Source organism: Dermacentor albipictus, chromosome 2 (assembly GCF_038994185.2).
Source record: "Dermacentor albipictus isolate Rhodes 1998 colony chromosome 2, USDA_Dalb.pri_finalv2, whole genome shotgun sequence".
NCBI classification, from domain to species: domain Eukaryota; kingdom Metazoa; phylum Arthropoda; class Arachnida; order Ixodida; family Ixodidae; genus Dermacentor; species Dermacentor albipictus.
In genome coordinates, this window is record NC_091822.1 from 203,565,011 (window position 1) to 203,591,276 (window position 26,266).

Sequence of the window (26,266 nt, forward strand, 5' to 3'; positions counted from 1 at the left end):
CCTGGGTCCCGAGGAAAGCTGCTTTGCGGCTCTGAAAGGTCGCTCGAGAACGACGGCTGTAAGTCACCGTGAAGCCCTCGGAACACCATCTACCTATTGCGAGGGCCCTTGCAAACTCGGAGGGAACGACGGCTATAATTCACCGTAAAGCCCTGGAAGCAACCCCCCCCCCCATCCGCCTATTGTGACGGCAGTGGCAGACCAGAAGGGAACTACCGGAGGCAAGTTATCCGTCGGACAGTGAAGCCCATGGAGCGACCCCCTGAGCCGAATGTGACTGCACTCGTACGGGTGCCTACCAATGGCCGAAAATGACGACACCTGAGCGGGCTCGACAATTGGCCGAACAGGACGTGACCTTGAGACACGGAAGGAGTTAAAAGCCAGAGACCTGGAGCAGCGAGTGAGCATTGCTTCACTCAACTCTTTCGGGCTTTTTGCCACAGGCACAGCGCCCGAGTTGCTGCCGGCCAGCAATGACTGTATGCCTGGTAATTTCTTTGTATCTTTACTGCACATATTGTAAATAAACCTTCAGTTGTTCATCTCGAAGTCTTTCTCAACGTCGGCTAACTCCCGCAACCAACGGCAAGGTTAAATATTCGGGGGGCAGCCATGATATTGTCTTCTAGAACCAACAACTGGTGGCAGCGCTAGGGATGAACCTTCGTCCAAGGAAGTCCTAATGAACCGGGAACAGCGAAAAAGAAAGAGCCTTCGACCCAGAGAGTCCTGAGGAATCCGGAACAGTGAAGAAGAAAGAGCCTTCGTCCAAAGTTGTTCTGAGGAACTGGGAACAGCGAAGAGGAACGAGCCTTCGACCCAGAGAGACCTGAGGAACCGGGAACAGCGGACCGATGAACCAGATGGCAGGGTGCTGCAACCGTAAGTGAGCGCGCGGTTTTTTTCCCTTTTGATTCGCCAGACTTCAAATGTTGTGTGTTTATTTTGATAGCTCTTGGAATCAGGAATTTTTTTGCGTATTGTGTGTTTGCACAAATTATTTAAGGAACATAGTTCTAACCACCAGTCGGGGCAGCTGTCATGGATCTTAGAAGGTTGGCGAAGTCAGATTTGTTGTTGGTGTGCGACGACTTGAGGGTTGAGGCGGACGAACACATGAAAAACTGGCTGTGGCTTAGCTAAGGTTAAGCCCAGGATGCGAAGCATACTAGCCTTTATTTTAACGCGACAGCGTTAAGGAGCTCGTGTCGCAGAAAAGCCGGTGTCGTCGGCGTCGGCTCAGGCGTGCGGCGCTTGCTCAGACGCACATTTCCTTGTCGCGCCGAACGCTGCGTTGCTCGACGCTCACCGCGTCCGATGCGGGGCGCGTAGTCACTGCGCCGTAGCAAGGCCACCTAGAAACAGTCTCTGTAGCACACCGCAACCTTCGCTTCTCATTCCAACGAGCAGCTCTGTCTCTAGGAGGCATCTCACCTCGTGAGTGTCTAGCGGAGGCAAGCGCAGCTGCTTATATACCGTCGCGACGCTGCGAGCGACGGCGCGAGTTGGAGCCCCGTTTCTCCTCTGTCGTGACGTCACGGTGTCATGTGGTCAGCCTTGAAGGCGACGCCGCGAGCGACGACGCGAGTTGGAGCCCCGTTTCTCCTCTGTCGTGACGTCACGGTGTCACGTGGTATTGAAGGCGACACCGCCGCGCCTGAGGAGCTGGGTTGAGCTCTCGTAATATGCTTCGCATAAAAGCCAGCTATCATTAAGGCAATTCGAGATCGTGGCAAAGATGATGAAATCATTAAGATTGCTTGGGAGGTAATACAAGAAACACGAGAGCGTGAGCGTAAAGAACGTGAGCATCAAGAACGTGAGTTGAACGTGAGCGTGAGCAAAAGTACGAGAAAGAGATAGCAGCAGTGAAAAAACACAATATTTGAGCAGTTATAGGCACCGAGATAACGGCTGTCTGAAAATTCTGTAGGTGGTACAGAGCAAAAGAATGAGGAAGTATCTAGCCGATTTTCGCCAAAAGCCGACGAGAAGAGGAACCGGGAACAGCTGTGCGATTAGCTGCACATTCATAGGTGGAGGGAAAAGGCTAGCTGCTAACAATGCCTTAGTGGTAACAGAGGCTATTAAAGGCCGTAGTGAGAGTGACAAGGCGTTGTGCCAACAGAGCACTGTAGAGACAGCTCGGCCAGCTGTGAATGAATTGGCACAGTCACCGCGCTTGTGCGTCGCAGGTAATGTTAATGAGGTAGTTATAACGAAGCACAGAGTACTGCTGACCCGACAGACGCGAGCACCCATGTTAAATCAGATCTGCGTGCCGAAGTAAAGTGCCAACTGGACGATGCAGTTGCGGGCAATACGCAAGATTGCGAGCCGCGTAGCTCAAGCGAAGACAACTGCATGGTTCAGGGATCGGTGCAGCTGACCGCCAGTCTAGATAGCCGAGAGAAGGATTATTTAGTGAATAATCATCCGGACTGTGCGCGTGAGACAGCGATTGAGATCGACAAATTGTGTGCCGATGCCCAGCGTGAGCTGGGCAGTGCAGTAGAGGGCAGTTCGCAGGAGTGCGAGTTGCATAGCTGGACTAAAGACTGCTGCATTGTTCCAGAGTCGGTTGAGCTGTCCGCTAGTCGAGGCAAAGAGGCAATTGATTTAAAGGAAGGTCACTCAGGCTGTGTGGGTAGGAGAGCGATTCGGGCCTACGATATGTGTACCGGCCAGCTGGAGGCGCGAGAAGGCGGCATGAAAGGAAGTTTGACTAAAAAGCGCCGGAGAAAGAAGCGCTGTAAAGATCGGAATGCGGTGAATAAAGTAGCGTAGCCAAAGACGGCGACTGACGCAGAAAGGAAGGGCGCAAACAAAAGAAAGGCGCGGTCATCGATGACGACATGTGCGCATCAAGCAAGTTCGAGCCATCGGTCATAAAGAGACCGAGACGCATGTTATGCGTGGACGCAGACAAAGGGCACGGGGCAGTTATGTTCCTCGTCGTTCCGTCGTTCTTTTCGCAGTGCAGCATGTAGTGTGAAGGAGCACAAGGTGGCAAGACGAGACGAGGTGATAGGGAGTCGCGACGCGGTCAGTCGAGTTGATGATGAAAGCCTGGCGCCAGGACGCAAATTGGCAGGAGACTATCAGGTCTTGAAGGAGCTGATAGTGTGTCAGCCCTTTTGTTGTTTCTGGGTAGCCAGAACAACTTTCGAACGGCGACCACCTCGAGTACGGCTCAAAAGTATGAGCCTGTCGTAAACGTTTGGAATGGGAGACCACGACAGATTCCGTTAAACTGAAACGTTTTCTTTTGTTTTATTTGTGAGTCCGAAAATTTTCGCGATTTAAGACTAAAGTTTCTTTCAATATGCAAGGTATGAGCTCTGTTTATGTTTTGGTTTGAGAAGCTGCGAGATTTGAAAGAGGCATTTTATGTAAAACTTTAGTTTCGCAGAGAGTTAATCAAACAGTAGATTGGCTTTTTTGTGAGTAAACTGAAGCGCCAAGGTTATCGGTGAGAGGCCTATGGTAACGCGCATGTGTATTAATTAACCTTCGATATTTTTAGAAGTGATTTCGAAATTTCTTAGGTTAAGCGCGTAGTTCTCAGTTAGTGCATAATTTGCACTGAGAAGCGTTCTTATTTTTATTAGCGCGTGTTCTGTGCGGACGGAAGGAAGCAGAATGTTTATGACTGGGTCGCGCGTGTGTGTTGAGGACGGCCGTGTTCTGACTTCTCTAGTAAGCATGCGTGAAACTAGTTATTAGAAGGCGCATTTTTAAAGGGTTCTGTGGAGTGCGTAAGTTATGCAAATTTAGTCATTCGTTTAAGTTACGTGTCCTGCGTGGACTAGCGGAAGAAACGTGAGTAGGTGCGTTATGAAACGCTTGCCTCCGACGCAAATAAGCGTTCTGAATAGGGACCACAAAGCTAGCGCGATTGTGATTACGTACTTGTGGAGTTGACCAGACTGTTCAGTGGCACCAGTACGTGCGATAAGTACGCCACTACGATAGGGTAAGAACAGGCTATTCGTGAAGTTAGGCCGCTGAAGTTATGTTAGGCTGTTTTTATTAATTGTTTAACCTTCACACCTTTCGTTTGCAACGACGATATCACTCTGGCCTTGTCAGTATTCGAGGAGATATGGATAGAAGTTTAGAAAGGTGGTTGGGACTGCTTTGTCAAAATTGGGGAAAGAAAAGATCAGGGTTCATTTTGACCTCGTAATAGCCTGGCGAGTCAGGGGTGAAGAGCCTGCGCTTGCACGTGGTGCAGCGCTATGTTGTTTCCTTCGTTTTACGTACGTTCTCCAGGGCCAAAGATCTCGAATTTTGTCACACGAGGCTCGTCACCATGACCCTACATGTTCTATCAGTGTTCCTCATGGCCAGCGAATTACGTTCAACAGCCATTCCGAACTTCCGGGACGAGGAAGAGCTGTTAGATATGGCACCTTTTCCTGGCATCCTTCGAGTTCAACAGACCACATCGAATCGCCATCGCACCTAATTAAGGTGCGCAGAAGTGCATCCACCACGTTGCCGAGGGGCAGCAGGTCCAGACAAGTTGGCGTCCCCTACCTCGTGCGCCATGGAGAGCTATTGTCCCACTGCTTGACTCTTCCCGAAAGTGTAGCGGAAGCCTGGCACGATTCCAGGGCCGGTATTTTGTAGCGATGCCTTTTCCGATTCTATGCCTTTTCAGGCTTTTCGCGCTTGGCCACTGGTCAGAGCGACGGTCTGCCCACATTATCAACGCGATCAGGCGGCCGTGTGTGGTGGATGATAAGAATAGCATATAATAAGGCATAAGGTATCGCTACAAAATAGCGGACCAGGTAACCTGGGTCCCGAGCAAAGCTGCTTTGCGGCTCTGAAAGGTCGCTCGAGAACGACGGCTGTAAGTCACTGTGAAGCCACAATCCACCTATTGTGACGGCGCCGGTAATAATCGCGCTGGCCTTGTCGGTGGTGTCTTGCGTCGCTGAAAGCTCTCGGCATGTCTCGACGTAACGGGCGAAAACGGCGGTCAGGCACGGTCAGTAATACCTTTCCTGTATCCTCGATAGCGTCCAGAAGAATCCGAAGTGCCGAGCGGTCGGATCGTCCTCTAGGGCGTGCAGTACTTCTGGACATAGCCCCGAGGGAACAAGAAGGTAGATGGCGCGGACTGGTGAGAAGTTCTTCTTTACGAGTAGGTTGTTTTGAAGCGAGAACGAAGACAATCCTTGTTTAAATGCCCTAGGGACAACGCCGGTGCTCCCATACAAATACTGGACGAGGCTTCTGAGCTCCGGGTCCACTCGTTGCTGCTTAGAGAAGTGTTCCGCGCTTATTATTCCAAGGAATGCGTCGTAATCTTGCGGCGGCGGGTCAATGGGGGCGCGTGATATGCAATCGGCATCAGTGTTTCCGTCTGGACTTGTAGATTACAGTGATGTCGTATTCGTGCAGCATGAGGTGCTAACGCGCAAAGCGTCCTGAAGGGTTCTTGATGTTAGCTAGCCAACAAAGCGCGTGATGGGCAGTGACGACTTTGAACGCCCTGCCAAATAGGTAAGGGCGGAATTTCGCTGTAGCCCAAATGCTGGAAAGGCATTCCTTTTCAGTCGAAGAATAATTGCCTTCCACTTTTGACAGGGACCGGCTAGCGTAAGCTATCACCCGTTCAAGTCCGTCTTTCCCGTGGACTAGGACGGCACCGATGCCTAGGCTATTGGCCTCAGTGTGGATTTCAGTACCGGCATGCTAGTCGAAGTGCGCAAATACCGGCGGCGACTGCATGAGTCTTTTCAGTTCTCGCAATGCGTAGACCTGCGGCGTTTCGCACTTGAACTCGACATAATATTTAGTTTGATGTCTCAGCGGCTCAGTGATGCGTGAAAAGCCATTGACAAAGTGCCTAATCTACACTGTGAATAATCTACACACTGCCTTCTTGTGGATAGGCTGCTGGAACATTGAGATGGCAGCTGTCTTCTGCGGGTCGGGACGGACTCCAAATTTGCTGGTGACGTGGTCCAGGAACAGAAGATCATCGTAAACGAAGTGACACTTTTCCGGCTTCAGAGTGAGCCCTGATGACTAGATGGCCTCTAGTACTGTCAGAAGCAGCCTAAGGTGTTGGTCTAAATTTCCGGCGATGACGACGACTTCATCCAAGTAAACAAGAGAGGTCTGCCACTTCAATCGTGCTAATGCCATGTCCATGACGTGCTGGTGCATTGCAGGCGCAGAACACAGTCCGAATGGCATGACCATGAACTCGTAGACGCCGTCTGGCATGATGAAGGCCGTCTTTTCGCGATCTCTCTCGTCGACTTCTATTTGGCAGTAGCCAGGCTTAAGATCCATCGACAAGAAGTATTTAGCGTTGCAGAGTCTATCCAATGCGTCGTCTCTCCGTGGGAGGGGATATACGTCCTTCTTAGTAATCTTGTTCAGTCGACAATAATCGACGCAGAAACATAAGGCTCCGTCCTTCTTTTTCACCAAGACAACAAGAAATGCCCATTGGCTTTTCGACTGCTGTATTATGTCGTCGCACAGCATTTCGTCTACTTGTTGCCCAGTGGCATTACGCTCTCGCGTTGAAACTCGGTAATTGCTCTGGCGGATTATTCGAGCACACTCTTCGGTTACTATGCGATGCTTTGTGACTGGTGTTTGTCGAATCCTGGATGACGTCGAAAAGCAGTCTCTGTATCGTCGGAGAAAAGTTCTGAGCTCTTGCTGCTTACTCGTGGGGAGACTTGGATATATATCTAAGTCTGGTTCGGGAACTATGCCCTTCGGGGTAAATGCGGCAGAATCCGAGAGGTCAAGCGCATTGCTGGTTTCCACAATTTCCTCGATGTATGCGGTTGTTGTACCGGTGTTGATGTGGTTGAACTCCTGGCTGAAGTTGGTTGCATCACTTCCGCTTTCGAGCGATCCCTCTTGCGACGCAAATTTCACGGTCTAGCAGTAGACGTTGGTCGCCCTCGATGACGCCTTCTACTTCGGCGAATGTTTCGGTGCCGACGAAAATAGCACTGCTGGAGCGAGGCGGGATGCTTAGTTGTTCTTCGAGCGCACTCAAGGTGTGGTGACTACTAGAGCTCTCCAGCGGTATCGCTTGATCTTCCGACAGCGTTATCGACTTCGACTTCTGATCGACGACTCCGCCGTGTTGGTTCATGAAGTCCATGCCGAGAATGAAATCTCGTGAACACCGTTGGTGGATAACGAAGGTGGCTGGGTAAGTCCGGTCATGAACGGCAATTCTTGCCGTGCAGATTACAGTCGGCGTAATGAGGTGCCCTTCAGCGGTCGGAATTTGAGGGCCTTCCCATGAAGTCTCTTCTTCAACTGGGCGGCGATGGGTCCACTCACGACGGAGTAATCGGCTCCTTTGTCCACTAAGGTGGTGACTGCGTGGCCGTCGAGAAGCACGTCAACGTCGGTGGTTCTTTGTCTTGCGTTACACTTACGTCTTGGCGTCGGATAACGGCTGCGTCGCGTTTACCTGTGTCTGGTACGTTGCGTCGTCAGGTTGTCTTTTGTCGGCGTATTCTTTGCTTCCGGACTTCGTCGTTATGGCGGCGTCTCGTTGATCTGTCGTAGACACAGGATTTTCAGCGTCTTCGTCGGAGGTGGAGGATCTTCGTCAGTTTGACGAACAGCAACCGCACCTCCATCGATTGGTTCCTTTATTTTTCCGGATATGGGCACGCAGAGTGGCCTGGGGATCGGCCGGTGTATGGTCAGCGTTGCGGCGACAGGTAGCGGCCTGGTGACGGCGAACGGTCGTGGAGAACTCCACTCAGTGTTGGCGAGGTAGTCGGTAATGTCACGTGGTGTTGACGGCGTACCCTCTAAGTCTCAAGTCACGGTACGGGCATCGGCAGGACATATGGTCGGCTTCTCTACAGAGATAAGAGAGCGTGCGGTGGTCGGAGGCTCGCCAAATGTCCATCTTCCTCGCGTAGTTGCGCTGGAAGACAGGTGGGCGTGCTCGCGGCAGCGGCGGTGATAGACGACGGAATTGCGGCGTTACAAAATGCGGTCGCGGAGGGGGACCTTGACGGGGGGCGACGGAGTCGTAGGTCACTTCTGGCTGTGGCTGCGGTGACTGTGGTTGCACCTAGGGAACGCCAAGCGATCGCTGAACCTCTTCTTTGACGATGTCGGTGATTGAGGCCACTTGAGGCAGTGACCTCCGAAAGAGCTTCTGCAGTTCCTCGTGAACGACTGGTCTGATGATCTTCCGGAGGTCGTCGCTGCCGAGTGCTTGAGCGTCGGTGTAGTTTGCGGCGAGCGATCAGCGGTTATATATCCTACTCCGCATATCGAGCGTCCTCTCAGTAGTTGTGACCTAGTTGTATCAATCCGGCGAAAAGCTCCTGCTTGAAACCGCAATGGAATATGAACCTGGCAACATTTAACGCTAGAACGTTATCTAGTGAAGCGAGTCTAGCAGTGCTATTGGAGGAATTAGAGGCAGTAAATGGGATATAATAGGGCTCAGCGAAGTTAGGAGGCCAAAAGAAGCATATACAGTGCTAAAAAGCGGGCACGTCCTGTGCTACCGGGGCTTAGCGGAGAGAAGAGAACTAGGCGTCGGATTCCTGATTAATAAGAATATAGCTGGTAACATACAGGAATTCTATAGCATTAACGAGAGGGTGGCAGGTCTTGTTGTGAAACTTAATAAGAGGTACAAAATGAAGATTGTACAGGTCTACGCCCCTACATCCAGTCATGATGACCAGGAAGTCTAAAGCTTCAATGAAGACGTGGAATCGGCGATGGGTAGAGTGAAAACTAAATACACTATACTAATGGGCGACTTTAATGCCAAGGTAGGCAAGAAGCAGGCTGGAGACAAGGCAGTGGGGGAATATGGCATAGGCGCTAGGAATAGCAGGGGAGAGTTATTAGTAGAGTTTGCGGAACAGAATAATATGAGGATAATGAATGCCTTCTTCCGCAAGCGGGATAGCCGAAAGTGGACGTGGAGGAGCCCGAACGGCGAGACTAGAAATGAAATAGACCTCATACTCTGCGCTAACCCTGGCGTCATAAAAGATGTGGACGTGCTCAGCAAAGTGCGCTGCAGTGACCACAGGATGGTAAGAACTCGAATTAGCCTAGACCTGAGGAAGGAACGGAAGAAACTAGTACATAAGAAGCCGATTAATGAGTTAGCGGTAAGAGGGAAAATAGAAGAATTCCAGATCAAGCTACAGAACAGGTATTCGGCTTTAACTCAGGAAGAGGACCTTAGTGTTGAAACAATGAATGACAATCTTGTGGGCATCATTAAGGAGTGTGCAATGGAAGTCGGTGGTAACTCCATTAGGCAGGATACCAGCAAACTATCGCAGGAGACGAAAGATCTGATCAAGAAACGCCAATGTATGAAAGCCTCTAACCCTACAGCTAGAATAGAACTGGCAGAACTTTCGAAGTTAATCAACAAGCGTAAGACAGCTGACATAAGGAAGTACAATATGGATAGAATTGAACATGCTCTCAGGAACGGAGGAAACCTAAAAACAGTGAAGAAGAAACTAGGAATTGGCAAGAATCAGATGTATGCGTTAAGAGACAAAGCCGGCAATATCGTTACTAATATGGATGAGATAGTTCAAGTGGCTGAGGAGTTCTATAGAGATTTATACAGTACCAGTGGCACCCGCGACGATAATGGAAGGGAAAATAGTCTAGAGGAATTCGAAATCCCAAAGGTAACGCCGGAAGAAGTAAAGAAAGCCTTGGGAGATATGCAAAGGGGGAAGGCAGCTGGGGAGGATCAGGTAACATTCTAGAGAAACTGGCCACCCTGTATACGCAATGCCTCATGACCTCGAGCGTACCGGAATCTTGGAAGGACGCTAACATAATCCTAATTCATTAGAAAGGAGACGCCAAAGGCTTGAAAAACTATAGACCAATCAGCTTACTGTCCGTTGCCTAGAAACTATTTACTAAGGTAATCGCAAATAGAATCAGGAACACCTTAGACTGCTGTCAAGCAAAGGACCAGGCAGGATTCCGTAAAGGCTACTCAACAATAGATCATATTCACACTATCAATCAGGTGATAGAGAAATGTGCGGAATATAACCAACCCTTATATATAGCTTTCATTGATTACGAGAAAGCGTTTGATTCAGTCGAAACCTCAGCAGTCATGGAGGCATTGCGGAATCAGGGTGTAGAGGAGCCGTATGTAAAAATACTGAAAGATATCTATAGCGGCTCCACAGCCACCGTAGTCCTTCATAAAGCAAGCAACAAAATCCCAATAAAGAAAGGCGTCAGACAGGGAGATACGATCTCTCCAATGCTATTCACAGCATATGTTTACAGGAGGTATTCAGAGACCTGGATTGGGAAGAATTCGGGATAAGAGTTAATGGAGAATACCTTAGTAACTTGCCATTCGCTGATGATATTGCCTTGCTTAGTAACTCGGGGGACCAATTGCAATGCATGCTCACTGACCTGGAGAGGCAAAGCAGAAGAGTGGGTCTAAAAATTAATCTGCAGAAAACTAAAGTAATGTTTAACAGTCTCGGAAGAGAACAGCAATTTACAATAGGTAGCGAGGCACTGGACGTCGTAAGGGAATACACCTACTTGGGGCAGGTACTAACGGCGGATCCGGATCATGAGACGGAAATACTCAGAAGGATAAGAATGGGCTGGGCTGCGTTTGGCAGGCATTCTCAGATCATGAACAGCAGGTTGCCATTATCCCTCAAGAGAAAAGTATATAATAGCTGTGTCTTACCAGTACTCACCTACGGGGCAGAAACCTGGAGGCTTACGAAAAGAGTTCTACTCAAAGTGAGGACAACGCAACGAGCTATGGAAAGAAGAATGATAGGTGTAACGTTAAGGGATAAGAAAAGAGCAGATTGGGTGAGGAAGCAAACACGAGTTAATGACATCTTAGTTGAAATCAAGAAAAAGAAATGGGCATGGGCAGGGCATGTAATGAGGAGGGAAGATAACCGATGGTCATTAAGGGTTACGGACTGGATCCCAAGGGAAGGGAAGTGTAGCAGGGGGCGGCAGAAAGTTAGGTGGGCGGATGAGATTAAGAAGTTTGCAGGGACAGCATGGCCACAATTAGTACATGACCGGGGTTGTTGGAGAAATATGGGAGAGGCCTTTGCCCTGCAGTGGGCGTAACCAGGCTGATGATGATGATGAAACCGCGCATCAGGAAGCGATCTTTTTGCCCTTCCGACATGTCTGGATCAGCGTGTCGGAAGAGGCGAGTCATTTCCTCTGTAAAGATGGCGGTGTCTCGTCCGGCAGCTGCATGCGGGTTGCCAGAACAGCTTGGGCTTGCTCTTTGCGCAGGATGCTCGTGAACGTCCGCAGGAAGCCGTTGCGGAATCAGGTTCGATTATCGGTTCTCAAACCGCGTCCTGGCGGCGTCTTCTAAAGTGAAGTGCACATGCCAGAGCTTGTCGTCGGAGTTCCAGTTGTTGAATGCAGCCACCTTTTCATATGTTTCCAGCCAGTTATTCGGGTCTTTAAATGATGATCCACAGAAGGTCGGTGGCTCCCTGGGCTGTGGCAGCACGATGGAGGACGCTGAGGCTGCCATTGTGGTTGACTTGGTTTCCACCTACAATATAGAGTTGGAGTTATCTAGCTGGTGACATTCGTTCACTATCGCTAAAAGATTTTATAACTACCACTGGTAAGCCCTTCGCTAACATTTAAAGCGCTTCTTTTTGATCATTCATCTTTTTGTGTATAAGTGTGTTTTAATGTGTAATGTATAGTAATGTATAATGTTCCCACTCCTGCTATAGCCCTGTATTGGGCTGTACAACTAAATAAATAAATAAATAAATAAAAAATTTGAGGCTTAACCTTAGCGTATCCTTAGCGTTTGGAGGCATCTTGACCACATACACGCCCGGCGCAATGACGCTGGCGCGGTTGCGGGCACAGAGACTGACGCGACGGCGGGCGCGCGCCGCTTCATCCCTGGCGTGACGTCACATATCACGTGATGCAGCGATGGTGGCGCCGCCGCCGCGTCGCGCGCGACGGCGCGAACCGAAGCGTGGAGGCCTCCGCCGGGCGACGTCCGACGGCGCGATATGAGGCCCCATCTGCAGCCGGTGTGACGTCATCACGTGACGTCACATCATGTGATCTCACTTCAGGGTCAATGGTGGCCACCGCCGGGAGGCGACCGACGGCGCGATATGAGGCCCCATCTGCAGCCGGTGTGACCTCATCACGTGACGTCATGTCACGTGACCTACTTGAAGGTCACTTGAAGGTCAATGGTGGCCACCGCCGGGAGGCGACCGACGGCGCGATATGAGGCCCCATCTGCATCCCGTGTGACGTCATCACGTGACGTCATGTCACGTGACCCCACTTCAGGGTCAATGGTGGCCACCGCCGGGCGTCGCGCAAAGGCCCGAAACCTACGTTAATATGCTTCGCATAATAAATAAATAAGTCCGCGTGGCGCACATGTACAGTCAGATTACACAAGGTTCGGTGACAACCGACAGCGGATAGAACCATCCATAACATTTCAGAAACTTCCGATATGTGCAGGCGCTTCCCACGCTGAGCGATAATAGTTGTTAGACTGTGAAAAGCGCTCACCCGAAAAAGATAAACAAGCCCAAGTGTCAATATTAGGTACTGCGGACAGCTTTGCAAAGGCATTACCGCTAAATAAGGAGTCGCCGCGCACCATTTTATCTAGACGTGTCCGAATGTGTACATTCAATGGGCGGCGCTACGTAGCGCCTATCCGCGGGTTACCGCGTTAACTCGCATATACTCTCCTCCTGCTTGCGAGGCGCAGATCGGGCAGAAGACCTTTAGTGTACACCTGCGCTTCATAGGCGCCCAGTTGAAATTGCCCAGTGATAAGGTGAGGAACTTTTTCGTACTGCAGAGCCTATGAAGAGGACCTTTAGTGCTATTTGAAAACTGATGTGCAATCATCTCATCAGCAGATATAAACTTTGCATTGTCAGTTGCCACATAACTGTGATAATTAAATATACTAATAAATTATTACCTAATAAACCTAAGTTTAGTACACATAACCTGTTTTACAACATACGCCGTTCCCGATAATCCGCTTTCTAAAATATATCACGTGTTCTTTTTTAGCTCTCGATCTATTTTCAAGAATTTTTGGTAGACTTCAAAAAAGCACCCGGTGTATGCAGAGGGAAAAAATGCAGAAACAAATGTTACGCTTCAATGTGTTATGTGCTATACACCATTAACCGTTACTGTTTTGCGCACCTTCGAGATATGTAAATTCCTTTTCTGTAAGTGAAGTATATAGGCCGTGCGCTGACACAAACTAAATCACCAATCTGCATTTCCGTGACCCCCACTATCAATCGACAATTGCTCTGGATCACGATAAACAATAAGATAGTTACCAAAATATAGTATGTGCCCACCCGCAAGCATGACAGTGAATCGCCAAGTGTCCATCTGCAGTTTTCCTCCTAGTTTTCGTGCTCGTTGCCACACTACTGCATCTGCCCAACGTAAAGTCGACCTGAGGATAGCGGAACACGACCGTTTGCGCAGTCTACATACTTTTTGCGGCATTTGGTGCAACTCTTAGTGCTCGGAACGGGAGCACTCGCGCTTCCCCCGTCCTCGTCAATCTCGTGCTGCATGCAAGCCTACTGCCGAGACCATTAACATTCCTGTGGATTCACCACAACGGCTCTGGTGCGAGCACTGCTCATAAGAAAGGCTTCGGTCTTGAGCAACTCGAAGCGTGCATCCCATTTGAATGCCCCCGTTGTGCTGCGCATACAAACAAACAAGTGGCACCCGAGCCTCTACAGACTTGCCACGACGACGTTTTCTCAGCTTTGCTGGCAACAAGTAATGCAGCTCGCTTGCAAGACTTAAAATGAGAAAAACATTCATGGCTCCTGGGCTACACGCGTGGTTAATTGCGTGCAAACGCGCAAGAAATGCTCGAACTGATTTTGGAGCGCAGGCTTGACTAGAAGTTTGGGGAGCACGGAAGTTCCGAATCCCTTCGCGTCTGGAGCGCGCAGGCTCAGACTGAGACGACGGGCGCTGCCCAGACCGCACGTAGGAGCGCCAAGCGTGTGTCAACGAATGTAAGAGGCGCAGGCTTCGAAGATGCTTAGCCTTTCGATGACTACATGTAGTGATCAAAAGGCTACGCATCTTTGAAGTCTGCATGTCGCGAAAACTTGCACGAGAAGCTCGCGGCATGCTCTCAGCGCAGGCCAGTACAACAAGCGGTGCCATCTTGCCTGATGTCGATTCCTATGTACCCAGCCGGCACGCACATCACGAGGGCCAGCACTGCCCCGTGCACGATAAGAGCGCCCGCCAATCTGCGAAAAAGAAGAAAATCTCGACTTTGTTTTTGGTCACGCCTCAGGTTCTACACATGCGTATATATGCACTCACGATGGCGTGCCGAGCGCTTTCAACTTGGCGAATGCATTTTGCACTGCAGCTGAGTGCTCGATGTTGGTTTCGTCTGGCTCACTGCGAAAATAAAACAATCATTTTCAGTTAGCTCAAGCATCACAAACACGTCACGAATAAGTCCGCAAGTGACCCAAGTGGCTGCTTTCTCTTTGAGCAAGTGTGTTTTTTCAGCGGCAGGAAGCGCGCAGCAGCGCTGTAAAATGGCGCATGACTAAATGCAGGGTACAAGCCAGCATTGTTATGGCTGCAGTAGACAACATGCTGTTTGTCACGCCCAAGAATAGAATGCAAGGGCCATGCTGGGAGTCGGAGGACTGTTTCCACGCAATGCTGGGAGCTGCTAATTTTCCCGTAACGATCTCCCCTTGACAGAAAAGAAGCGTCACAAAGGGAAGAAAGAGTTGCCGCTCTCGGGGAGGCCAAGACGACGTGAAGGACGAGGGGACGTTTCCCGGAACTCATGGACATTTCCCGACTCATGGACGTTTCGTGAAGGAAAGCCACCATGAACTGATGCCTGCCCTATGCTGAGAAGCAGCGGGGAAGACCAGTTGGGAGTAAAAGATATCTCCCACTCCCACTAGCAGACCCTCTCTCCGCCTTTGCACCCACTGGAACTCGGTGGGGTCGGCGGTCCGATATTCCGTCTGCGACAGTGTTGTTTGTGTTTCTTCATTGGCTGTCGTCCTAGTAGGTTGTGACCTGTGTGAGACTAGGCTACTGCCACGGGGGACGGTTTGAACAGAGGTGTTATAATGACGGTGCGGAGAGAGAAAACAAGATGCTCTCGGTGGATCCGGGTCGGTCGGTCGAGGTGGTCGCCTGCCGTACTAATGCGCATGGCTCGTATTCCTCGCCACTTCTCCCACGCTTTTGCGTATGTACTTTTGGATTATTTCTTGCGCTATACGCCGGACTTTGGCGAGTGAGGTATCTCCTATCCCCACGTGCGCGGCTTTGCGCGTGTATGGCTGGTTGTTCACGACCACCACGTGCGCCGGAGTTGTGCCAGTGGCTCATCACTTGTACGCTACCTCTCGTGTACGGTGGATTGTATCGACATTCGCCGGTGTCGCGTTTGTGCGCGTGTTCGAATCACAGCCTGCGTGTGTGACGGTGCCGCTCACCACGTGCGTGTCATTTGCGTGTATTGCGCTTCCACGCGCGCCACACTGGTGCGAGTGAAAGCTGCGAGGCGCGTGTGTTGGTGCCGCGTGCTTTTTTGTGTGTGTGTGCGTGCGCGCACAAATTATAACGCTCTATGGCGGACTAAGGCGTCAGGCAGGGACATACGATCTCTCCAATGCTCTTCACAGCGTGTTTACAGGAGGTATTCAGAGACCTGGATTAGAAATAATTGGGGATAAGAGCTAATGGAGAGTACCTTGGTAACTTGCGATTCGCTGATGATATTGCCTTGCTTAGTAATACAGAGGAGCAATAGCAATGCATACTCACTGACTTGGAAAGGCAAAGCAGAAGGGTGTATCTAAAAATTAATCTGCAGAAAACTAAAGTAATGTTTAACACTCTCGGAAGGGAACAGCAATTTACAATAGGTGCCGAGACACTGGAAGTGGTAAGGGAACAGATCTGCTTAGGGCAGGTAGTGACCGTGGATCCGTATCATGAGACTGAAATAATCAGAAGAATAAGAATGGACTGAGGTGCGTTTGGCAGGCATTTTCAGATCATCAACAGCAGGTTTCCACTATCCCTCAAGAAAAAAAGTGTATAACAGCTGTGTCTTACCAGTACTCACGTACGGGGCAGAAACCTGGAGGCTTAGGAAGGGGGTTCTACTTAAATTGAGGACGACGCAACGAGCTATGGAAAGAAGAATGACGACTGTAACGTTAAGGAATAAGAGCAGATTTGGTGAGGGAATAAAGGCGAGTTACTGACATCTTAGTTGAAATCATAAAAAGAAGTGGGCAAGACACGTAATGAGGAGGAAAGATAACCGATGGTCATTAAGGGTTACGGACTGAATTCCAAGGGAAGGGAAGGGAAGCGTAGCAGGGGGTGGCAGAAAGTTAGGTGTGCGGATGAGATTAAGAAGTTTGCAGGGACATGGCCACAATTAGTACATGACCGGGATAGTTGGAGAAGTATGGCAGAGGCCTTTGCCCTGCAGTGGGCGTAACCAGGCTGGCGATGACTATGGCAGACTTTGCCGAACTAAACATGTGGGTAGTGCAAGCGCACTCGGAGCAATCTCGGAGCAAGCGCGATCCTCGCGCTTGCCACCGACGAACGTCGAGTGCTGCAAGCATCGACGTACCGCTAACCTAGTCCGCGTACTGCCTTTGTCTTCGGCAACGCGAAGCCGCAGAGGCGAGGTCCGCAGAAATCATGGACAAATAGCTCGCCAAGCGCGCCGCGGCAGAGGCTGTCGCGCCACCCTGCAACACCCCTGTCACTCCCAGTGGTGCTGTTAGCCAGCCGGAGCCTCCCACCCCAGCCCTCTTGCAAGTTTCGTCCTCTTCACTTCCCCTGTCGGCTTGGCCTGCTCCTTCTCCCTAACCGACTTCCGTGGAACTCCCCGTGAGCTCAGATGAGGAAGATGGGATTCGTCTTCCTCTCGGAAACGCGGCCGCGACAGCGATGACGAGGGTGACACTCCAGAGCAGTTGAAGGGTTTCACTGCTCTCCCAGAGAGCAAGAAGTCAGCGCCTGTCCCTCCTTGCCCCACAGCTGAGGACCGTGCTGCCGCTTCGACCGCACCTGCAACCAGGACCGCAGTGCCGGATCCTGCCATTCCTGACAGGGACTGCACCCCCGGAGATGCTGTGATTGCCCAGGCAACGGATTCACTTGGAGACACTCCTGTTAAGTCTACCACGGGGGCCAAGGCACTCTCGGAGGTCCCCCAGAAACCTCCAATACTGGCTGCCCTCAGAAAGACGCCTGCTGCAAAGCGGCAAGCCACAGAGCGCAGCTGCCTTCCTCAAGGATCCGCCACCTCCTCCGACAAAGTGCCTTACCTTGAAAAGGAAAAAGATGAAGGGTAAGGGGAAGCGACGGACAACTCCAGGTAGCCTCCAGCGACTGCTACCATCTCGGGCCCAGCGGCTTCTCCGCAGCAACCAGCGCCACTGAAGGATGCTCCCACCAGCCCCCAGATCACGCTCTCCCCGGCACCCGAGAGCGGTGAACCAGAAGAGGCGTTCACCACGGTCCTCTCTAGGAACGCCCAGCGTCGCGCCAGGGCTCTACAACAAGTCACCGTACCAGTTAAACCAGCGGTGGTCGGGACGGCCCTGTTCCGCCCTTCTGTCCCGAGAGGGGCCTTCGAGCGAGGATCCCGCCTTGCGATTGCCGCCGTGCTCTCTGCGCTACCAGGTGTGCCCACGGTCCGTGTTAATACATAAAGAAACATCGTGGCCGCGGACGCTACCTCGCTGGCCTGCTTGGAGGAGCTGCTCGCCACCACCGAGCTCCGAAGCCCCCCTATTCCCGTTGCTGCTCGTCCACCAGCTGCCCGTGGAAACAGCACGGGCTTTATACACGGCATTGATGGTGAGTCTACCGACGCAGAGCTGGCTGGAGCGATCGAGTTCAGTGTGCCTATCCTGTCTACGACCCGCTCCAGCAACAAGGCGGCGCTCTGATTTAGCAGCCCGGTCCCTCCCGAGCACGTTTCCATATACAAGCTCCAGTTTCGGGTGAGGCCTGGAAGACAGCGTCCACTGCAGTGCCAGCAATGTGGCCGCTATGGGCACGTGGCTGCATCCTGCGACAGACCTACCAGCTGCCTGCAGTGTGGGAGGTCGCATGAGCAAGGAGAAAGCTGCCCGAATGCCGCCCACTGGAATAATTGTGGTGGCAATCACCCTGCTAATACTCCTGCCTGCCCCAAGTGGCAGGAAGAACGCAGGGTGGCAACCATCATGGCGACCACCCCTACTCACCTCTCTTGTCGTGCCGTCCGGGCCTCTGTGCGGGAAGAGGCACAGCAGGCGCAGACCGCTACACAAGTCGCTTACGCACAGGCCTGAACCGGCCACTCACGAATGTACCAGTCGGCGATGCTCCCTCCTGGCCAGCCACCCAAAGCAGCCCCACGGACCCTCCGAGCCGGACCATCTGAAGCCGCCACCACAACCACCGAGGCACAAGCCACACCACCACCGCAGGCCTGCCCAGACCCCCACGACCAGCTGATCGCGAGCCTGCAGCTGACACTGAAGGCCATCAGAGAGATGCTGCCTGCTGATAGCCGACTCCGAGCGCTCTGTCTCCAGACGGGAGGCGTGCTATCCGCCCAACACCAGCATCGCTAGCAACCCATCGAGGTCCCACCGCCGCCGCCGCAGGCTGCTCCAGTGGAATGTAAACTCGATGCGGCGATGGCACGGCGAGCTGTGTGAGTACGTCCTGCAGTGCGACTCCGACGTACTCGCACAGCAGGAGGTATACGCCTCGGCCGAGAACCTAGGGCTCCCCGGCTACACGGGCTACTCGGGCGCCACCACCTGCGCCACACGCTGTTGCACTGCGGCACCCTGCCTAGATGGAGCCCACAAGCGAGGGAAGCCACGCACGGCAATCTAAGTCCGCAGCACCCTGGCGCATGCTGTTCTACCTGTTGCTGACATCGCGGGTGGCCCCTTGGAGTCATGCACCGTCACGGTACGCCTTGACAGCAAGGACACGGCTGCGGCCAGCGTCTCCATCCGTCCAGCAAAGCCGTCGGATCCCTCCAGCCTCGTCCAGCTGGCTGTCCGCCTCAGTGGTCATGCAGTCCTGTGCAGTGACTTCAACGCACACCACACGGACTGGGGAAGCCACAGCTGCACCCGCCGAGGCAAGTGCCTCCCACACGCCATCAGCCGAGCTGGCCTGCTGATCTTGAACTACGGGGAGCCCACCTAGGTCCACCGCGGAACTCGCACGGCCATCGACCTCTCCCTCACCACCGAGCAGTGCTGCTACTCATGGGCCACAGCTCCAGACACAGGGGGGCCTGACCACTTCTTTATCGTGAACAGCCTCGGGTCTGGGAGAAGGCCTAGGTCAAGAACTTACCACGTCACAGACTGGTCCCTGTTCCGGAAGCACTGCAGCAAGTTGGACAATGGCTATGACTTCCTGAACGCCAACGCGGATTGTGCTCAGGCTGCCATTCAGTGCTCTGCTCAACCAGATACCCCTTCCGGACCTTCACCTGCTCCACCTCCACGCCTCCAGGCGCCGTATGGAGCGCAGAACAATCAGGACGGGCAAGGCAGAGCATTTGACCGAGTACAGACGCGCGGATGCGCTGCAGACTCCAGGCCCGGCGCAGGAGGAGCCAGAGCTGGAGGGGCCTCCGCTCTGCCATCGAGGACAGGTCCAGGCGACCTCTGGCTCGGGCATTGTTCAAATCCCTCACCGGCAGGAAAGCAAGCCTACAACCTGTCCTCGCCGCGGCCATCACGCGGGGCATCAACGAAGAGGCCCTTGCGGAGCTCCTCGCCGACCAGTTCGCGCCGGCTGTACCACGCACTGCAGCCATCCTGTCGGTAGGACAGCCTTCCGTCAGCCTGCCTAGCTGCCTGCACAACCACCACCTGGGGTGGACATCGAGCCAGGTTACGGCTATCTGCCAGGACCCGCTGACGCTGCACGAGCTCCAAGTGGCCCTGAAGAGGGGGGAGCGCCGCAGCGCACCAGGAGCTGACGGAGTGACGACCCAAATGCTCGGCAACCTGGCCGCCAGCGAGCAGCAGCGCCTGCTCGACTTCTACAACGATATCTGGCGGTCAGGCAGGTGCCAAAGTGATGGCGCACAGCCATCGTGCCCCCCATCCTGAAAGCCAGAAAGCTGGCTGGACACGTGAGCTCCTACCGGCCTGTCTCCCTCACCTACGCCACTTTCAAGGTGATGGAGGCCATTCCTCTGGTCCGACTGGACTGGGTGGCCCGTGCCCGTGGCTTCCTGGCCGACGAGCAGACGGGGTTCCGGCGGCGCTGATGCACCGCGGACGCAATCGCGGATGTGGTCTCCACGCTGGAAGAGGCCAAGGCCTGCAGTGACCGTGCTCCTGGTGCTTATCGACATCAAGGGGGCCTTCGATGGCCTGCCCCATCCAGTCGTTCAGCAGGCCCTGGACCTACTTGGTATCAACGGGAACCTGCGGCGTTTCATCTCGTCGTTACTGGAGGAACGCACCCTCAGGATACGAGTGGGCCGATCGAGGAGCTGCCCTCGGCCGGTGGCAGCGGGCGTCCCACAAGGGTCAGTGGTGAGCCCCTTTCTGTTCAACCTGACCCTGGCCCGGCTTCCTGCTGCTCTGCCGATCGACCCCAGCTACCCCGTGAATGCCTCCATTTATGCGGACGACAACGCCCTATGGGTGCGAAGTCCACCACACAGCCACCGCAGCGCGCGCTCGGCCCTGCAAAGAGCCCTCTACACCGCCGCTGCTTACCTGAGCAGGATAGGCCTTGCCGTCTCGGCAAGGAAGACGGAGGCCACGCTGCTCCACCCAAGAGAAACCGCCCGCCGCACAGCTGCCCGGCTGCACCTGGAAGGCGCCCAATAAACCTGGAGCACGGCAGTGACGTACGTGGGGCTGCGCATTGATCACCGGCTGTTCCGGCTGCCTGGTGTCAAGACCCTGCATCTGCAGGTCCTCCGGGTCTGCAAGCAGCCTCCCAGCTTCTTGCCCGAGGACAGGGCTGTACCACTGGGTGGGCTCTGCGGCTGTACGATGCAGCAGCCACCTCACGCCTGCGGTACGCCCTCCAACTTGTAGCACTACCACCTGCCCGTCTCAAGAAGCTAGAGCTGCAGCATCGGGCCGCAATTAGGCTCTGCCTGGGCGCTCCCCGCAACTCCCAGGTCGCTGCAACCTTGGCCGAGGCAGGAGCATGGCCCCTGTCACTCCTCCTCCTGCAAGAGGGCCTACGCCATGCTGACCGCCTCCACCATGGCGCAGACGGCAGTGCCCTGCTGTCCCATTCACAGATTCACCATTCGCGGCCCCATTCACAGATGGGCAGACTCTGTGGCCTGTACGAGGAGGTGATTGGGAGGCCTCCAGCGAACAACGCACTGCTGCCTCCGTCCCAGAGACCACCCATTCCCATCACCACAGAGCTGCCCGGCGTTTCCAAATGGTGCTCCCCGACTTGTGCCTTTCAGCAGACGGCTGCCTCCCTCCTGCATGAGGACCACGGAGGACACCTGCAGATCTACGTTGACGGCTCCGTGATGCCGGGCTCTGGCTTGTCGACTGCGGCCTGCGTGGTGCCCGCCTTTCCGAAGAGCAGGCAGTGTCGCCTCCCCGACCATGCGACGTCAACAGCGGCAGAGGTAGCAGGCCTCCACCTGGCTGTGGACTTACTCCCGGAGGAGCTGCTAGCGACCCCAGTGACCATCTACTGCGACTCCAAGGCGGCACTTTTCAGCCTGCAGAGGCCAGAAAGGGCCAGCCTTGAGGTCACCATGCTTTGAACAAGGCTGATGGCGCTCCAGGAGGCGGGCTGCTTAGTGTCCCTGCACTGGCTTCCAGCCCACTAGGGATACCGGGCAACGAGGAAGCTGATGCACTGGCAAAGCGTGCCCACCACTGCATGGTGCGTGATTTCACAAGTCACAGGCATCGACGCCATCTGATGGGCTGCCATCCGGACAAGCGCCTTGGGCAGCCCCCCACGACAACTTCCACAGCGCGGCTTTGCGCGCAGAGAGACCTCCCTCTTTCTGCGACTGAGGATAGGCTGCTGTTGGACGGGTGCTCGCCGCTACCGGCATGGCCTTATCGCATCCCCAGCCTGCGCCTCCTGTGGGAAGCCCGAGACCGTGGAACACTTCCTGCTGGCCTGCCCTGCTTACCTGCAACAGTGCGGCCACCTCCTGCAGGAGCTCCGACGCCTGGGGCTTCATTCTGTATGGCAGGAAGACATCCTCTTCCCTGGTCGCAACGAGGTACCAGCCCTTTTAAGTGTCGTCGAGTACCACGACTCGTCGGGGCTCTCGGCGAGACTCTAGGATTTTCTGCAAAGACGGGTAGCCTCACGGCTATCCAAACCACTCCAAGCTACTCGATCTGCTCCAACCAACTGGCTCCTGTTGGATCACCGCCCCCCGGCCTTTCACCAGATTACCATGCCTGCCGGACCCACTAGGCCCTTCCTGCAGGACTGCTCAGCCGCTGCCATGGCGAAACTTTAATCCCCTACTCTCCTATCTCCTTTGCTCCCACTATAACCCTTGTTGACGCTGAGCCGTGCTCCCGCAAAGGCTGCAGAAAACAGCGTCAACCTTTCCCTTCAAGCACCACTTCTCTCTCTCTGGGCCGTGGAAACGAGGCTCATCCAGACGCTCGTTGCTAAACTCCTGACTTTTTTTGTTTTCCTATTCAACGATGCAAATCAGTTTTGTTCAAGTGCCAGTAAACCTGTTATTTCCTATTTCCCAACTTCAGAGTATCCTATTTATTCAACCCGAAGCCTCCGCCACGCTACCATATATGGAGACGGGTTAGAGACATAACCGAGCGACGCAACAACATGGTTGAAGGAGAAAGACGTTTTTGGGAACTAGGCACTGAAGAGAGCACTCGACCAGAAAATATACCAACAAAAATGTTTAATTTGATAATTGAGCCCTACTTGATACATTTCAAGAAAGGTACAGGATCTAAAGGCGCGCAGCATGACCTGTAGCTGCATCCACGATTAACAGCAAATTTGTCTTAGCGACTCCGACGATTCCTTTAGAAATAATGGATACGCTTGAGGGCCACTTGCACGAAACCGTTTAACGAAGGGTAAATTTCCCATGTGCTTTAAAAAGCTACTTCAGGCTTTTAATTTGGCCCTGCTTAGCGCCGAGCAGCTCACTAGGGAAAGGCATGGCAAGCACGCGATCAAGTATATCCTACGGTAACGTTTGCTGCCGACTGACTTATTCCTGCAGGGACAAAAGGAAACCATCCGCCTGTCTCCTGTGTGTAAAAATTTCTCAACTGAGTATGCTGGTGCTACTACCACCCTGAAGCAAGCTAGTGGACTCGTAGTTTGTCAAAATGGCTGCCGATTCTCCTCGAGCTGTGTATTCTTATGACTATTGTAAGCCTGCAGAGCTAGTGCGTATCTAAAAACCGTTTTTATTCGTAGTTTGTTAATCGGCGATCAACCGATCCGACGCAAGTTTAACTTCCACTGAATCACCATTCTCTTCACTGCCGAGCTTCTACGGGAGAAGTTTGAGCCACGGATGTGGCGCAGTGTGCATCACAGTGCCAGTGCAGCGGCAAGTACGTTATTGCCGCGTTGTAGCATTCTTTTGCTTCGTGAGATTTCCCCGTAAAGGCAAGCTGGTTAACTCGTAGTTTGTCAAAATGGAGGACACAGAGGGTGTCCACTATGCTTGTCCTGTCTGGCGTGCGCGGCGTGGCCCCGACTTTTCGAGCAAGCTCACTGGAGTTCTCCTAAGACGCGTGCAAGGGGGGCATTAGCTGTTGAAGCGTATGTCTGAAAGGCCGCCCGCACCGGGTAGTAAATTTCTGAGCGTTAATGCAATGACGCAGAACATAGCTTCGTTGATTGTATTCTGTAACGATAACTTGCGCTAGCGTGTATACAGTGAGCATTTTGCTGTTGAATAGTGGGGGAGAAGGTTTCATTTCAATTTATCCTTCACCTTTCTTCAGCTTGGTACGTCTCTATAGCTTAGTACGTAGTTTAGTACTAAGTAGTAGTATGTGGCACGCGCTATTACGGTTAGTACGTACGCATGCCATAGCGCATATCCATCAGCAGGTGCGTGGCGCTCAGACGCTATGTAAAGCGTCTCGGCTACGTTGCTCTCGGAGACGTCACTATAGTATACAGTGGAATCCGGGAGCACAAAAAAAACACAAAAAAAGAAACCATCTTCTGTGCTATACACAGCGGACATATGCGCTCGTACTAGCCCATATATGAGTGCGGACGCGCGTTGCTCCTGGAGAATAATACCAACAACGCTTCGTTCCCATCGTTGCATTAACGGTTAGAAACTTTAATGCTCTCAAGAAAACCTGATGCTGGCGGTCTTAAGACGCACAGAAAGAAAAAAAAAGAAATCCCACGCCCGCTGCTTCTACAGCGTTCAGAGGCTGCAGTGGACTGCGCGTATAACGAAAAGCATTGTGAACTGGCCAATCCGCTTCTTTTTCGCAGGAAAAGGCCACGCGGGGCACAATGCGGGACGCCGTAAAGTCATGGAGACCCGCCTTGCAAGACGAGAAAATTTCCTGCTGCAAAGGACTGCAATGCGACAATCACTTTTGGCAACATGTACGTTCCTCCCGCAGCAGTTCTTCAAAAAAAAAATGCCGTCACTGTCCAAGCTGAACCGGCATCGTATCCCTTCATCGCCGAACACATCAAACGAATGGACGTACAAAAGTTGTTCGTCCGAGCGGCACTGTGCCGTCGTTGGCTGCATCGACAACCAGCGAACGAGGAAGCTGCTCATGCGAGTTTGTGTGGAGAAGTTTGTGTGGAGTGCATTCGGCAGCGTGCACACAAGTTCCTGAGCGGCCTGAGAAACGGCGTTATAAGACAGTGACCTTAAAAGGAAACTATTTCGCGCCCAGCAAGACTGCTCGGGTGGGTATTCACTTTGTTGTCGTGAACTACGCGATAGTGCACGTCTCGCCCTGCCGCGCTGCGAGCCTGCGATAAAAACCTTTGGGCGTTTTTAGCTTGTGTCAGCTAGGTTGCACTCTCCGACGGGAAAGCCCACAGAAGTCGGCCCGTACTCGAAACTGTACGAAAAAAGGTAAGCATGCAGAAAGCGTTCGTGTGTCGACTTTGTAACTTGCGCAGCGATTGTTCCGTTATGGAAAATAAACACTGCAGGGATCTTGACGGTTATCGTGCCATTCTTTTGTGCACATGAATCAGCCGCATTCGAGTAGTCGTGAGCGCAAAAATAGAAAGTAGCATGTGACTATCGCGTGCGCAGAAACAGGGCTGAGCACCCATCAAAGCCTCGCTTGATTTCTTTCTTTCTTTCTTTCGTGCAATATGTGGTCGCTTGAACTGCTAGAATTGTGCGATGCTGACACTCTGCCACACGAGAAGCAAGGTCAGCCGTTCATCGTGTCCCCTTCAGCAATGTCGTAAATGGGCACGTAAATTGTTGTGTGTCGTCTATTGACTGCGAGGTAGACAATAATTACGCGCCTGTCTCTTGCAGCCCACGCGATATAAAATGTAATCCTTCTATGTCGTTGACACTGCACAGGCACACTAATTAGTCATGTGACCGAGTGTGTCAGAAGCTAGAGCTTTTCCTGCGACTGCCGTGCAGATTGCCAAACCTACAAAATGACTTTGTGTTCCTATCTATCATCCATGGTACGCTGAATTCACACGGCTGTCAAGTTTACAAAGCAGGGTAAAAATGGCGAACAATGATTGGCGGTAGAGCGTGGCACAAACGTGATACTCGTCTTTCTTAAAAAAGTATACTATACTCGTCCTTTATAGAAACAAAGTATAGCTTACTAGATGTCGTCTAGTATCTTTCATAGAGTGGCTCCGGCCCTAAAGAAATGTATAGTTTGGAGATTTCGCGGAGAAAAGCTTGGCCAACTGCACTACCTTGCGACTGCAGTGAAGTAGACGACGCTGCAACTACCTTGAAGCAGACAATGCCGGAGGGTGATCGCAAAATTATCTGCGTGGTATATTTCTGTGATCTGAAATGTGATCGCATTAAGAGGACACCGGCATTTAGAGAAGACTTCAGTGGTTTCAGAACGAGCCATCGCAGGCGACTGACAACCGCAAACACGCTGTCGCCCACTGCCGTGCGCGCCGTTCCCGCTGT

The 26,266-nt window shown here is 52.7% G+C and overlaps 1 protein-coding gene across 5 annotated transcripts in view; it reads right to left on the reverse strand.

Annotated features, from left to right (window-relative positions):
• Nucleotides 1–26,266, reverse strand: part of LOC135897326 (uncharacterized) — a 334,910-nt gene that overhangs the window by 67,727 nt on the left and 240,917 nt on the right. For all 5 annotated transcript variants that reach the window (XM_065425932.1, XM_065425935.1, XM_065425936.1 and 2 more), the window contains 2 exons: nucleotides 14,425–14,505; nucleotides 14,265–14,348 (listed from right to left, as the gene is read on the reverse strand). In XM_065425932.1, coding sequence (XP_065282004.1) covers nucleotides 14,265–14,348; nucleotides 14,425–14,505 — 165 coding nt within the window. The remainder of the gene's footprint in view (nucleotides 1–14,264; nucleotides 14,349–14,424; nucleotides 14,506–26,266) is intronic.